At 39.3% G+C, this 14,007-nt stretch overlaps 1 protein-coding gene across 1 annotated transcript; it reads left to right on the top strand.

Moving 5' to 3' along the window:
- The first annotated feature begins 2,372 nt into the window (after positions 1 to 2,372).
- LOC141639968 (uncharacterized) lies at positions 2,373 to 7,397 on the top strand. Its single transcript, XM_074448941.1, has 7 exons — positions 2,373 to 3,212; positions 3,303 to 3,896; positions 4,263 to 5,023; positions 5,114 to 5,921; positions 6,006 to 6,381; positions 6,683 to 6,806; positions 7,085 to 7,397. Exons 1-7 carry the CDS (start codon positions 2,373 to 2,375, stop codon positions 7,395 to 7,397), a joined length of 3,816 nt encoding a protein of 1,271 aa, XP_074305042.1.
- Positions 7,398 to 14,007: the final 6,610 nt, after the last annotated feature.

Below are 14,007 nucleotides of genomic sequence, written 5' to 3'. Positions count from 1 at the left end.
TACCTAGACCAAAACAATATTTATAACTTCACAAACAACTCTACTATTAGTAAAGACTCAAGTAAAGGTCGGATCCCAAGGGACGGGTATTGATGTAGGATTTTTGATTGCAAGTAGCGGTGTCTAGGGGTGTCACGATTTGGGTTGAGATAAGAAGATCACTAAACTAAATAGCAATAAAAGTAAACAAGCAAGATGATTAAAATAAGATGTAAACAATTGATTAAAAGCACCAGGGTGTCATGGGGTCATAGGGGATTCATGGGAATTGATCATACAAACATATTCTCAAATTATAAGCAAACAATTATTGTTGTGATGGATTGAGTTGGTTTATATCTTACAATCCTAGGAAGGTTTGGGTCCGGAGCCGAATCGATTAGATTGTACAACACCTAAAAGTCGACTTTATCCTCCCTACTCAACTATATGCATGGTCTAATGAGACTCGAGTTGGTTTATGTCTTACAAGTCTCATTAAAAAGGTAAGTGATGGGTAAAAAATGCAAGGATTCATAGGCTCGCATTTCATCAAACATAACATGTGCAAAAGTTGAGATCACAACAAGCAAGCAAATAAATTATGAAAACATATTAAATTAAGCATGAATCATCCCCCATGTTGATTTTTCCTAATTATCCATTAACCCTAGTTAAGGAAACTACTCACTCATTATCAAGTTTAACATGTTAACAAGGTTGTCAATCACATTAACAAAGCAAAACATGATGAACAAGTAAGAAAGATTAAAAATAATTAAAAAGGGATTAAGAGAATTATACCTACTAATGATTCCAAATTAAAGCTAAAAATAATAGAAGTACTTGATGAATGATTGGAAGGTTGTCAATCTCCCAATAATAACCCAAATAATCTTCAATTACCCAAAATAAAAGATGAACAAAAGAGAAATTAAGGAAATGAGATTTGTATTAATATTTGATTAGAAGTTGATTACAAGATTAAGAAGAGATTAGAATGATATAAACTACACTAAAGATTGATAAGAAGAACATTATTGATCTAATTAGACTAATGGGGTATTTATATTGGGGATTAGGTGCACAAATTAGGGTTTACTAAGGGATTAAATGACGATTAAGTCCTTGAGGAATCGCTCCTCTCGAAAAAAGATCGAGTCTCCTTTTTGCCGGTCTTTCACAAATATACGCATCTTTCATGGAGGGAAGAAGAGGACGTATGGGCCTGTAAGAGAATCCGAGCGTCCAAGGGGTCGGGACGGGCGGATTCTGGGGTGGCTGGATGGGCGTCCCTATGGCAGAGACGCTCGGATTCCTGAAGTGTTGGACGGGCGTCTTGCTATGCTGGACGAGCGGATCTGGTCATGGCTTTTCTTTTCTTCTTTTCTTCCTCTCTTCTTCCAATAATCCTCCGGGATTTAGTCGGGGATGCAAGGATTTCTTCATCATTGTCCATCTACTATAATATGTACAAAGGCCTTCTAGTCTTGTATTCTCCTTGATGTTTGGTCATTAGATTCGATCAATTTAGCTCTTTGCTATGAAAATGCAAGGTTTGCACTCCTCTCCTACCAAGGAAACAAAACCTCAAAGAATATGCAAAACAAAGGACTAAAGATAGTAAATGACCCAAATATGCACTAAAAAGCACAGGAACGAGGCTAATTCGGGGACTAAATATGCTCAAATAATGGTCACATCAAATGCTCATAAGGAATCCAAAATGGCATCCTAAGCATACTCCTAATTTTCCTTCAATTTGGGATCCAATGTGAGCCATTAATCCCATCTTTAAGCCTTCGGTTAATTGCTTAATAACACAACTTAAGAGAATCCAAAGAGCATCATAATCTTGATATTTTTCACATGAATTTCGACTTCTATTTTGGGCTCTTTGTATGATCATTTTGCATTCATCAATCCATGCTTCATATTTCTTGCTTGGGCTTGGAAGCACACCTTCCATGGTCGTGCTCGGTCTTTGTTAGCCTCGTGAACACGTATGCTTGCTATTTAATGGGAAAAGCTACTAAAAGATTAATTTCCTACAAAACATGATGAAATAAGCAAATGCAACTAGAACACAGAATTAGCCACATAATCACTAATGTTAGTGCACTAATCACATAAACTTGAGGTAAAATAGGGAGTAAAAGCATATATAAAATGGACACATAAATAATAATAATACTAGTAGTAATAATAATAATAATAATAATAATAATAATAATAATAATAATAATAATAATAATAATAATAATAATAATAATAATAATAATAATAATAATAATAATACTAATAATACATAAAGATTCCTTCTCTCTCTAGTCTGTTTTAGAGAGATTTTCCTCTCTAATTTGGGCGTCGCCATTGTTGCTTCAACTCTTTCCATGGCTCGAGGGAGAGGTCGCCCTCCAAAATCGCGGACATCTTCAGATTCCTTACTCAATTCCGATTCTAATGGTACTGGTTTTACTCTCTCTCGTTCTGTGGGTAAATCTTCCCTTCGTACTCCTGTTTCTTCGCATGATCATCTAGATGATGATGATGATGATTGTAATGATTGTGTTAATGGTAATCTGCCTCTTTATTCTCCCCAAGTTGTTAATACTGTTATTCCTACACCTGTTCATGGCTCTCCTATTTCTGCGGGTAATTCGTCTGGTAATTCACCCCCAAAAATAGGGGACGCCATTGTTGCACCTTCCACCAGTACTATGCGTAGGACAGATGCTACTGTTGGTGGTGTCAACTCTGTGAAACCTAAAACTTGGGTCGACGTTACCAAGAAGAAGTCTCAAGTGGGAATGAGCTTGTTCTTTCATGAGGGTAGTGCGAACTCAACTGAAATTGACATCCAATTAGAGGAAATTGAGGAGGAAGTTTCTCGATGGCAATACACTCTTATGGGAAATGTTCTTGGGGCCAAACCTACCCTTAAACAGGTTACTGACTATGTCCATAAGAATTGGAACCATGGTCCTTTGCCTTTAGTTCATTACTTTAAAAAGGGTTGGTTCAGCTTTAAGTTCGATTGTGAGGAGGACATGTCTGATGTGCTTAAGAGGGGTCCTTGGTCAATTGGGTCTAACTCCCTTGTGCTCACCAAATGGTCACCATTTTTTTCCTGTACTATGGAAAGTGTTTCAACTGTCCCTGTCTGGGTTCTTTTCCCTGACCTAGACCCTTACATGTGGATTGACTCTGTCTTAAGTAAGATGGCCAGTAAGGTTGGTAAGCCACTCTTTGCTGACCTAAACACCACTTGTAAGGCTAAGCTTTCTTTTGCTAGGGTAATGGTTGAGGTTGATGTTTCTTAGGATTTCACTGAACATGTCATCATCAAATCCCCTTATATTGGCCAATCTATCCAAAGGGTAGTGTATGAATGGGTCCCTTACTATTGTAAGACTTGTAAGAAGCTAGGGCATTCTGACTCCTCTTGTAAGAAGAATAGACCTGTTGAGCCTAAGGAGGTTGTGTCTTCTGATAGTGGCCCTAAGAAGGGTGGTGCTGCTGCTCCTAAGAAAGTAGCAAATGGGAAAAATACTGTGGTGAAGAAGAATTCTAAAACCAAGCATACTATGGCTCCTTCTGTTCCTTCCCAGTCTGGTCCCAGCGTGCCTTGCTCAGATTCAGCCTCAGGATGTCACTTGCTAGATGATACATCAGGACCTCAGACTGAGTGTGCAGGGTCTGTGCAGGAGGGTGTTAGCTTAGAATGCAATGTTCTAGGCTCACCCTCCCTGACTCAGTCCACTGCCACTCCCTCTGAGAGTCTTGAACTGCACTCAGGATATAGTGAACTAAGGCAACCATCTGAGCAGAACCTTGATCTTTCCATTACTGGACTTGAGTTGGATGCTGGGGAAGGTGTGAGAATTCCTTCTGCTGAGATCATTGAGCCTGACCCTGTGATCTCTCCCAACAAATATTAACCACTCTCTAGTTCCGAGGAAGAGGATGTAGTTTTAGTGGATGCCCTTGAGGTGGATCCTCCCGATAAATCCTCTCCATGATAATTTCAACTTTGGAACATTCGAGCCTTTAATAAGCCTCACAAGCATTTAGAGGTTCTTTCTTTTATTAGGAAAAATAAAATTGATATCTTAGGTCTCTTGGAGACAAGGGTGAAAAAATGTAAAACTCTTAAGATTTTGAGGAATAAATTTAGTAAACTACACTGGTTTACTAGCTATAATAAGCATAATAATGGTCGTAGTTGGCTCCTTTGGGACCCCATTACTACCTCCCTAGACATTATTGAGGAACATGCCTAGGTACTCCACTGCAAAGTGAAGCACTTTGCTACTGGTGGGGTCTTCCACTTGTCTGTTGTTTATGGGAGTAACAGTCCAGGTGTTAGGCTTGATCTTTGGAATTCTATGTCTGCTTTTGCTAGTCAGGTTGGCCCATGGGTTGCCATGGGTGATTTTAATGTTGTGAGATACTTTCATGAAAAAATTAGTGACTACCCTCCTACTCTCTCTGATGTTGCTGAGTTTAATTATTGTCTCTTGGATTGTGACTTGGATGACATGCAAGGAACTGGCTCTGACTTCAATTGGTTTAATAAACGAGATGTTGCCTCCAGGGTCTATTCCAAACTTGATAGGGTCCTTGTGAACTCTGACTGGATGCAAACTTTCACTCAGTCTTCTGCTCAGTTTCTTCCCCTTGGCATTTCTTATCATTGTCCAGCTGTCCTGACCTTTCATAATGATCCCATTCCCAAGAAACAATTCCATTTTATGAACTGTTGGGCCTCACATCCTGACTTCAGTGCTATTGTTGCTCGTGCTTGGGACTGCAATATATTTGGTAACCCTATGTTCAGACTTATAGGGAAATTGAAAAGAGTAAGGGTTTCTCTTAGAGAGCTACATTTTACTTCCTTCTCCAATTTAAGTGGCAGAGTGGTGGCTATGGAAGCTAATTTAGCTCAGTGTTGGAAAGAGTTGCGTGAGAATCCTCTCTCTGCTGACCTAATTGCTATGAAAAGAGACCTATCTCACTCTTTAGCTCCTCTTAAATCTGCTGAGTATAGCATGCTATCCCAAAAAGCCAAAATACATGATCTTAAGAATAATGATATCTGCTCCAAGTACCTTTTCTAAAAAATAAAGGCCAGACAGCAATGTCAAATAATTGGAGAGATTCATGACTCTGGTGGCACATTACATATTGGTCCTACTGAGGTTGACCAAGCTTTTGTGGATGACTATAAATCTCTCCTTGGTACTGCTTCCCCTGTCCACCCTATTGATCCTGACATTATTGCAAATGGCAACTGTGTGGAGCCTACTGACTGTGAAATCCTAACTAGACCTATCTCTGTTGAAGAAATAAGATCCGCCCCTTTCTCCATTGGCTCTAATAAGAGCCCATGTCTAGATGGTTTCTCTGCTGGTTTCTTCAAGGCTGCTTGGGATACTGTCTCTCTGGATTTTTGTAAAGCAGTGAAGGAGTTTTTCAAATCCTCTTTTATGCCAAAGCAAGCTAATGTTACTATGCTCTCTCTTATTCCTAAAAAGAAGATTTTTCAATATGTTAAAGAGTTTAGGCCAATGTCCTGTTGCTCCATCATATACAAAACTATTAGTAAAATACTGACTAATAGACTCCAGAGTATCCTCCCTAATCTTGTTGGCATTGAGCAAACTGTTTTTGTGAAGAATAGGAGTTTGTTTGAGAACATAATGCTTACTCAGGGTCTTCTCAAAGGGTATCAGAGGTCCTATTTGTCCCCCAGATGTATGCTTAAGGTAGATATAAACAAATCTTTTGACTCCCTCCAATGGGAATTTATCCAGAATATGCTTGGTGCTCTAAAATTTCCTCCTACTTCTATTAAATGGATAATGAGATGTATTACTGGCTCTTGGTTTACCATCAATATAAATGGTTCTAATCATGGTTTCTTTAAAGGTAAGAGTGGAGTAAGGCAAGGTGATCCACTTTCCCCTAGCCTTTTCATTATTAGCATGGAAATCCTTTAAAGATGTTTGAGGGTTATCTGTAAGGAGCAAGATGTTTCTTTCCATCCAAAATGTGCCAAACTTCAGATCAATCACCTAGTGTTTGCTGATGATCTCATGATTTTCACTAGAGGTGACCTACCTTCTGTTAGGAAAGCTGCTGACATTCTGCATCTTTTTTCGACTTGGTCTGGACTTTGTGCTAGTTTTGAGAAGACTGAAGCTTATTTTGGTGGGTTATCTGCAAGTCTTAAACATGAGATTCTCTCAGAAATTGGTCTGAATGAAGGCGTTTTTCCCTTTAGGTATTTAGGTATACCTGTTCATCATGCCAGGCTGACTCACAGTATGTATGATGGTCTTGCTCTTAAGCTCACTGATCTTCTGCACAGATGCTCCTCTAAATACTTATCTTATGCAGGTAAGATTTAGATTATAAATTCTGTGATCTTTAGATTGGGAAATTTTTGGGGCAGTAGTCTTCTCCTTCCTAAGGCTATTTGAAGATTCATAAATAAGGCCTGCATGAGTTTGCTCTGGGATTCCTCTGAGTCCAGGAAAATGATTTTCAAAAGTTGGTCTTCTATTTGTCTTCCCTAATCTGAGGGGGGGGGGGGGGGGTTCCAAGTAAAATATTTTGAGACTTGGAACAAAGCCTCTATGTTGAAATGGCTTTGACATATTGATCATGGGACTGGTACTATCCGGACTTCCTGGATCAGATGTTATTTCCTCTCTTCATCTAGCATATGGGACTTACAAATCAAAGAATTCCATCCTGAGAGCCTTGGGGTATCCTAACCGTCGAGAGATTGGTGTACGACTAAACTGGGTAGTATGCAAGAGGTGAAGACGCTTCTCCTTAAATGTACTCTTAGAGGGCACTTCTCAATTAATAAAGCTTATGAACACCTTAGACCTCGTGCTCTACCACATATCTATTTTAAAGCTGTAAATAAGCGTTGTATCATTCCTCGTCATAGGATCACTCTTCTCATGGTGTTGAAAAGAAGCTTGCTACTGCTTTGAGTTGCTTAATTCTAGGGGTCTTCATATCCCCAACGATGTTGTTTGTGTAAGGCTTTCTTTGGTGAGAGCTCTCGTCATCTGTTCTTTAAATATAGATATTCTAGGGAGCTTCTGTCTCTCATTACCTCATGGACAGGGATCACAGCTACCTCCACTCAGTTAAAAGAACTTCTTGTCATGATTATGCGATTCCAGTTTAGGAAACCTTGGCTGAAAAACTGGTTTCTTTGCTGTATTGCTGCTGCTGTCTACTTCATTTGGGCAGAACGCAATAGACGGCTCTTTGAGGGGCAGAAGAGGTCAGTGGAGGTTCTTTGGAAGGAAGTTCATTTTGATGTGTCTATTTTTGTTCCTTATAAGTCTCCTATAACCCTGCATACTGGCTTGCTTGAGGCTCTAGGCTCTTAGTGGGATAGTTATTCTTTTCTTTAGAGGGAATGTTATCATACCCTAGTGGATATGCCTTGTAAGAAAACTCATTTTTTTTCCTTTGGAATATATGAGAATATCTTTTCTTGCAAATAATAATAATAATAATAATAATAATAATAATAATAATAATAATAATAATAATAATAATAATAATAATAATAATAATAATAATAATAATAATAATAATAATAATAATAATAATAATAATAATAATAATAATAATAATAATAATAAACACCCTGTCGCCCCACCTCCTTCATTACTTCCTTTGCTTGTGGATCATCATCCTCTTGTTGCCTCTTCGGCAGTGGTTTTGGATATGATTCGGAGTTTCCTACCTGGCACTTCTTGTGGGAGGGATGGGTTTCGTGCCCAGCACCTTATGGACTGTTTGAGTGGCGCTGCTGTGACTATCTCTGATGATTTGATCGCTTCTATTACTAGGATGGTTAATCTTTTTTTTGAGGGCCGGTGTCCTCTAGATCTTGGTGAGTACATTGCCAGTGCCCCGCTCACGCCGCTTGTTAAACCGGGTGGTGGTGTTCATCCTATTGCTGTTAGCACTGTCTGGAGACGTCTTTGTTGGAATATGTGTCCTCCGACAATAATGCGATCACAACTGCGATCATGATGATCACATGTTTAAATCTCATTTTAAGAATACATGTGGGATGTAATATTTTACAGTCAACTGGTCCACACATATCGGTAATGATTGGCTGACTAGAGTTTGACATTCTTGTCGTGCGGCGGTGGTGATCGATTGATCCCCTTAGGTCATACCTATAGGGAAATACTCTTAATTGATTATTTAATTAATCGTATGACGATACGAGTTAATTAAATTGCTTAAAATTGACGGATGATTTTGTGAGTAAAGTTAACGTGTCTTATTGTAATTCGATTAAATTGGATACGGTCTAAGTAATCGAATTGTTTTATTACTTAGATAAAACTATTGTTTACGAAACAATTGAAATTGAAATTGAATGAATAATTTATTATAAATACAAGACGTTGTAATTTATAATTTGATAAACCATTTTTGGTACAAGTAATTATGAATTACCAAGTCGTTTTTTGTATATGACGTATTTTTATTAATACGTTGATTTTTAATATGTTAAAAATACATTACATTGTGACATGTCATGTAACATGTAACATATGACAAATGGCAAAATATAAAATGGACTTTCCATTTTATAAGTGCCGGAAAAAAATAGAGGGTTTAAGGTATATATTGTGTTTTTATTTTAAGTGGAAAACACTATGATTACTACCTCACATAGCCTTGCATACCTATGTTTTTCTTGGGTAGAAAAACTAGCCCATGCATTGGGCTCTCTTTCTGTAATACCCGCCCTTTTAGGGATCCTTTGACCAGCGTTGACTGTCCTTGGGAGCGGGAGTAACCTTAGGGAAGTGTGCCAAAACCATCTTGGGGTGCGTTTTAAGAGTGGTACTCGATAGAGTAGAGGCTACTCGATCGAGTAGCTAGGGTACTCGATCGAGTAGGGGGCCACTCGATCGAGTAGGTTGGGTACTCGATCGAGTGCCTGGTTTTCAGCGAGGGTTTTATATCGCGTTTTGTTAAATCCGCAAATCACTTCCGCCACTTTCCTCCTATCCTTCAGTCGCCTCTTTCCCTTCCCTTCACCTCAAAACCTCCATGGAAGCCTTTGTGAAGATCCTTGTGCCTTAGAAGAGCGTCTCTTGAGTCGGGTAGCGGTCTTTTGCCTTGTCTCTCCCTATAGGTATGTCACAATCATCATCCGTGTCCTTGTCTCTATAGTTAGGGTTTGATTGTTAGTAATAGATATTTGCATGATGGTAATAGGCGTTGCTTGGTTGCTGGATGTGTTATCTGTCGGCATGGATTGGTTACGGTCGCTTAAAGGTAGGTTCGCCTACTCAGTTTCTGTAGATAGTCTAGTGTGTCGGTCGTTATGTTAGTATTGTGATTGTTTGACAGAGTAATTGATTGTACTGTGTTTGTGATTGTGATTCTTGGTGGTGGTTCTCGAGATGCGTTCTCGGTGGTGGGGTCACTTGGGGAGTGACTTCACGCCCTAGTTTCGCCCTTCGTGGAACCCGCCCCGGAAGGGGATGTGCACATTAATGGGACAGGGTCATCGCTCGTGTGATGAGCGGGGCTTAGGTGGGAACGGCTGCGTCCCCCAACGCGGGCGGGTCCAAAGTGGACGATCGATGTGAGTTGATTGGGTTGTGGTGACTGTGGTTGGAGTTGGTAATGGCGTTTGTATTGTTGATTGTAGTTGTCGTTGTCTTGTCTTATCTCGCATCTTGACCTTGTGTGGTTGTTTGTTTGTTATGTGTCCGCCGTGATCCCTTATGGTGAGCGATCGGTCTTAGCGTGTTGATGTCGTGGATAGTTTGGAGTCCTGGGCGGGGATGAGTCTTCACGAGATATGATGGTCATAGCGAGTAGTCTTTGAGTTGGACCTTGTATTGTATTTTGGTTTGAATCACTTGTAATATAACTTAATAGTTCTTTTATTGACGTTTGTAATTTGCTTTCCTCGGGCAACCGAGATGGTAACGCCTTATATGCTAAGGAAGGCCTAGTTAAGGCTCCTCTGAATATGGGGTGTTACAAAGTGGTATCAGAGCGACGATTTTGGAACCTGTAACAAATGAATTTAATGAACGTAGCGAGTCTAATAAAATGAACCTGGTGTATGTGTAATGGGAGCCCCGGCTGATGCTAGATTTTGGGTGAGTAGGCGCCCTCATTTCAAAATCTTGGCCCCATGACGCTTAAGCCAGTCACATGGGATGGGAATGTGGAGTCCGTGTGTCTATGTGTGCTATGTATGTTAATTGTGCCGGAGTACCTCCGGTTAAGTTTTGTTAGAATTAATAGCGGTGTGATAGTAATGCTTGGATCGAATATGGTAATTGTTGACGAAGTTATGGAGTTCTTTGAATGATTAGTGAGCCTATATGATAGCTATGTGATGCGTGACGAAATTTCTCGTCATGGAGATGCATGAAAGTGTGAAATCGAATGTGTAATATGAATAGTGAACACGTGGGTAGTTGCCATAGAATTTATGATGACGGGAGTTGTAAGTGAGATTATAGATCCTACCGCGATGATTATAATGATAATTATAGTATAGACGAGTAATAATCCGAACCATGGTATATGGTAAGGTGTATATGCTTTGCTATTTAGTTGAAACTTTTCCCATTGCGTAATATTTGATTTAAGTAAGATAAATTGATTATGATAGAATGTGAAACATGGTAGATTAATTCGTTTGAAAAGTATGCATTTATGTAATACGTGAAAGAATGAACTAATATTAATTTAAATGTTTCAATTTGGTAGTAATACATATAAAGTAAACTTAAATGTAATACTGACGAGGTGGTTATGTCTATGGAAGATTCGGTGCGGGTAAAACCGAGTAGAGTAATGAGTGTAGTGTAAGTGGAATAAACTCCATTTGTTTGACAATATGGTAGATTTTGGTAATAAAAGTAATACGTGAATGAACTTGATAATGAGTGCCGAATTCCCAACTTAGCTGGAATCGACACGCGATGTTGTTTTTTTGGGAATCTTCAAGTTATTTCGTACCTATGATCGAGCACTTAATTATACTTGACCGAGTGCAAGTGCGTATTAGACCGAGTAGACCTCACTCGATCTAGTTAGGAGGCTATAACGTCGGAATGTGGGAAAATTCCTGCAGATACTCGACGATTTAGCTCCTACTCGATCGAGTAGGGTGGTACTCGATCGAGTACCCCAGGCACTCGATCGAGTAGGTTACTGTGCAGTAATTCCTACGGGTTTTCTTAAAACCCTCCATCTTTCTATTTCTTCTTCTTATTTCTCTATTTTTCGACACACCCACACTTAAACACTCTCAATTCCTTACTTCTCCTCTCAAATCCTCTCTTTCCCTCGGGTTGGTAGTGATTCTTGGGGTCGATTTTCCTTGTTTAATTCGTTTCTTTACTTTACTAATCAATCAAGGTATGTTATCCTTCTTAATTTATGTGATTTGTTACTTTGAATGTGATAAAATAGTGAAATAAACTGAAAATTTCGATTCACATGAGTAAGTTGTTGTTTTGATGGTTGGAATATGATTCACATGCCTCCTATTCGTGCTTGTTGGTGACTAATTGCTGTAGATTAGATTAGAAACTTACATAGTTGGAATCGAAATTTCTAGGGTTTCCAAATTGAAATCGATTTTTGGTTGTTTTATAATGGTTAGATGGTAGAATTGAACCTTAAGTATTGATTATATCATGTTGAAGGATAGATTTTGATGATTTTACCCTTGAAAAGTTGCCTTAAAACTCCGTCTTAAAAGTGCCTTATGAGAAATTCGTGACTTAGAATTAGAAAATTGATGTTGTAATTGACAATATAAGCATGAATTGAACTTCAATATGATAATAGAAACAATGATTGATGAATACATGCCACAATTTTCACAGCTGTAAAGACCGTCTGAAAATTTTGATTGAGTTGTTTTACATAAGAGTGAAGGGTGATATAAATTTGTCATAAATTATTCATTCTCTTGAATTAGTAACATGTAATTAGCAATGTACTAGAACAACCCTTAGAAGCATGATAGGGTATTCAAATTCGCTGAACATATGCGGCCATCATGATAATTACTTTTGTAACAATACGGATCTTCTTTGGAGCCTACTCGACCGAGTAGAGCCTACTCGGCCGAGTAGTGCTCTTAGTGCGTGTTATTTCGGTTCTGCCGAGGAACACTCGGCCGAGTATAGCGAATACTCGACCGAGTATTGGACACTCGGCCGAGTGTTCTTTGCACTCGACCGAGTGTCCGGTTTGGCGAAATTATATTTCGACGGTTTGATTAAGGAATGATTAGGGTATTTTATAATTCCGCGTCAGTTTCTAATATCACTTTTCACAGCGTTAACATTGCTACGTACCCTAATCCTACCCAAATCATTCCCTAATCATCCCTTTGAGCATTTCGTAGCATCTTTGTGTCGATAATTTGCGGCGATTCTTGCGTCAAGGTTCTTGTTGCACTGTTGGTAAGTACATCTTTGTAATTATTGCATCGTTTCGGGTTGCTATACATTTATATGGAAGGGGATGTTTGGAATTGTTCAAAGTGTAATTGTGTTGTATGATCCTTGTATAGGAGAAGACTTCGTAGAGGAGCCTTTTTGATTGTCCGTGTTGCTTATGCTTGTGATTGCTAAGGTAGGGTTTCCCTACTCGATTCTTTATGCTTTACATGACATATTATTGTATTTATCGTTGTCTATTGATCATCGTAATATGGAGATTGTTGTGACAATGTTGGTGTGAGGGGATTGAGATGACGGTAATGTCATGTGATTGTGATTGTGGTGGAGTCACTTGCGGGAGTGGCTTCACACCCTAGTTCGCCCTCCGTGGAACCCGCCACGGGAGGGGATGTGCACATTAAGGGACAAGGATTATTGTCGCTCGTTGAGGAGCTGGACTAGGTGGGATCGGCTGCGGTCACCCACTGGCGGCGAGGATTACCTGTTGCGATGGGTAATCTGGCAGGGCTACACACTTTAGTGTGTAGTCGGTTACTATGTGAGACAGGGTGATTGGGAGTTGACGATGATCGGACGAGTATTGCATTTGTTTGTCTTGTTGTTGCATAACACCGACCCGTTGTTGTTTGTGGAATCTGCGGTGATCCATTCGGGGATGGTGAGCGGGCTTGACAGTTTTGCTAGTGAGAGCTTGGGGATTTCATTGGGAGAATTGCCACCACGAGTCATAGCATCACCATGCGAGTCTTAGCGAGTTTTCTTTTATTATTAAGACTTTGAAGTTGTATTTCTTTAGACAGTATTTGGTTTTGGATATTGTAAACTTTGCATTTTACATTACTTTAATAAATGTGCTCAGTTCAGACGCTTTTGATATGTACTAACCTCGGGCAACCGAGATGGTATGATCTTTCATACTTGGGTGGTCTGGTAAGGTACCTTGGTATGAGGGGGTGTTACAAAGTGGTATCAGAGCCGAAGATTCCGGCACCTAAACAAAATGAATTAATGAACCTAGGAGTCTAAATAAAATGAACCGGGAGAGTTGTCGGAGCTACCGCAAAGACTCGGAGACGTCTGGAGTCGCAACTTGGCCCTCACTAACTCAAACCGGTAACATGGGGAAAAGTGGTGAGAGTAGGTTTTGTATGTACATGTATGTGATGATGAAGGCTAGTAAAAGTTGATAGTTGAATGTAAATATGTGTTAAAGTTGTGAAGGTGATGAAGGGAGAAATGATAGAAGAGATGGATTGTAAATAATTGTTATGTTAGAAATCGAATAAGCATGAATAGTATGCTGATATGTTTACAATGTGGCATTAAAATTTTGATATATGCATTGCATGTTGATATGTTTATAACATGGCTTTTGCTTTCTTACGTATTGTTATGAGAATACTGAGTATGATAGAGGATCGTAAAGTGTTAACTTTGTAAATAGTGTTACTCGGCCGAGCATGATAGGCACTCGACCGAGTATTGAGTACTCGGCCGAGCATAAGGGAACTCGACC

The sequence above is a fragment of the Silene latifolia genome, unplaced genomic scaffold (genome assembly GCF_048544455.1).
Source record: "Silene latifolia isolate original U9 population unplaced genomic scaffold, ASM4854445v1 scaffold_657, whole genome shotgun sequence".
NCBI classification, from domain to species: domain Eukaryota; kingdom Viridiplantae; phylum Streptophyta; class Magnoliopsida; order Caryophyllales; family Caryophyllaceae; genus Silene; species Silene latifolia.
This window is presented reverse-complemented; position numbering and strand designations above follow the sequence as displayed.

Excerpts from the sequence above, each read along its gene's own strand:
- LOC141639968 (XM_074448941.1), top strand. The coding sequence starts at position 2,373 with ATGGCTCGAGGGAGAGGTCGCCCTCCAAAATCGCGGACATCTTCAGAT. Across the intron at positions 3,213-3,302 it reads TAAGTAAGATGGCCAGTAAG|GATTTCACTGAACATGTCAT; the intron begins GTTGGTAAGCCA and ends GATGTTTCTTAG. Across the intron at positions 6,382-6,682 it reads TAAATACTTATCTTATGCAG|ATGTTATTTCCTCTCTTCAT; the intron begins GTAAGATTTAGA and ends TTCCTGGATCAG.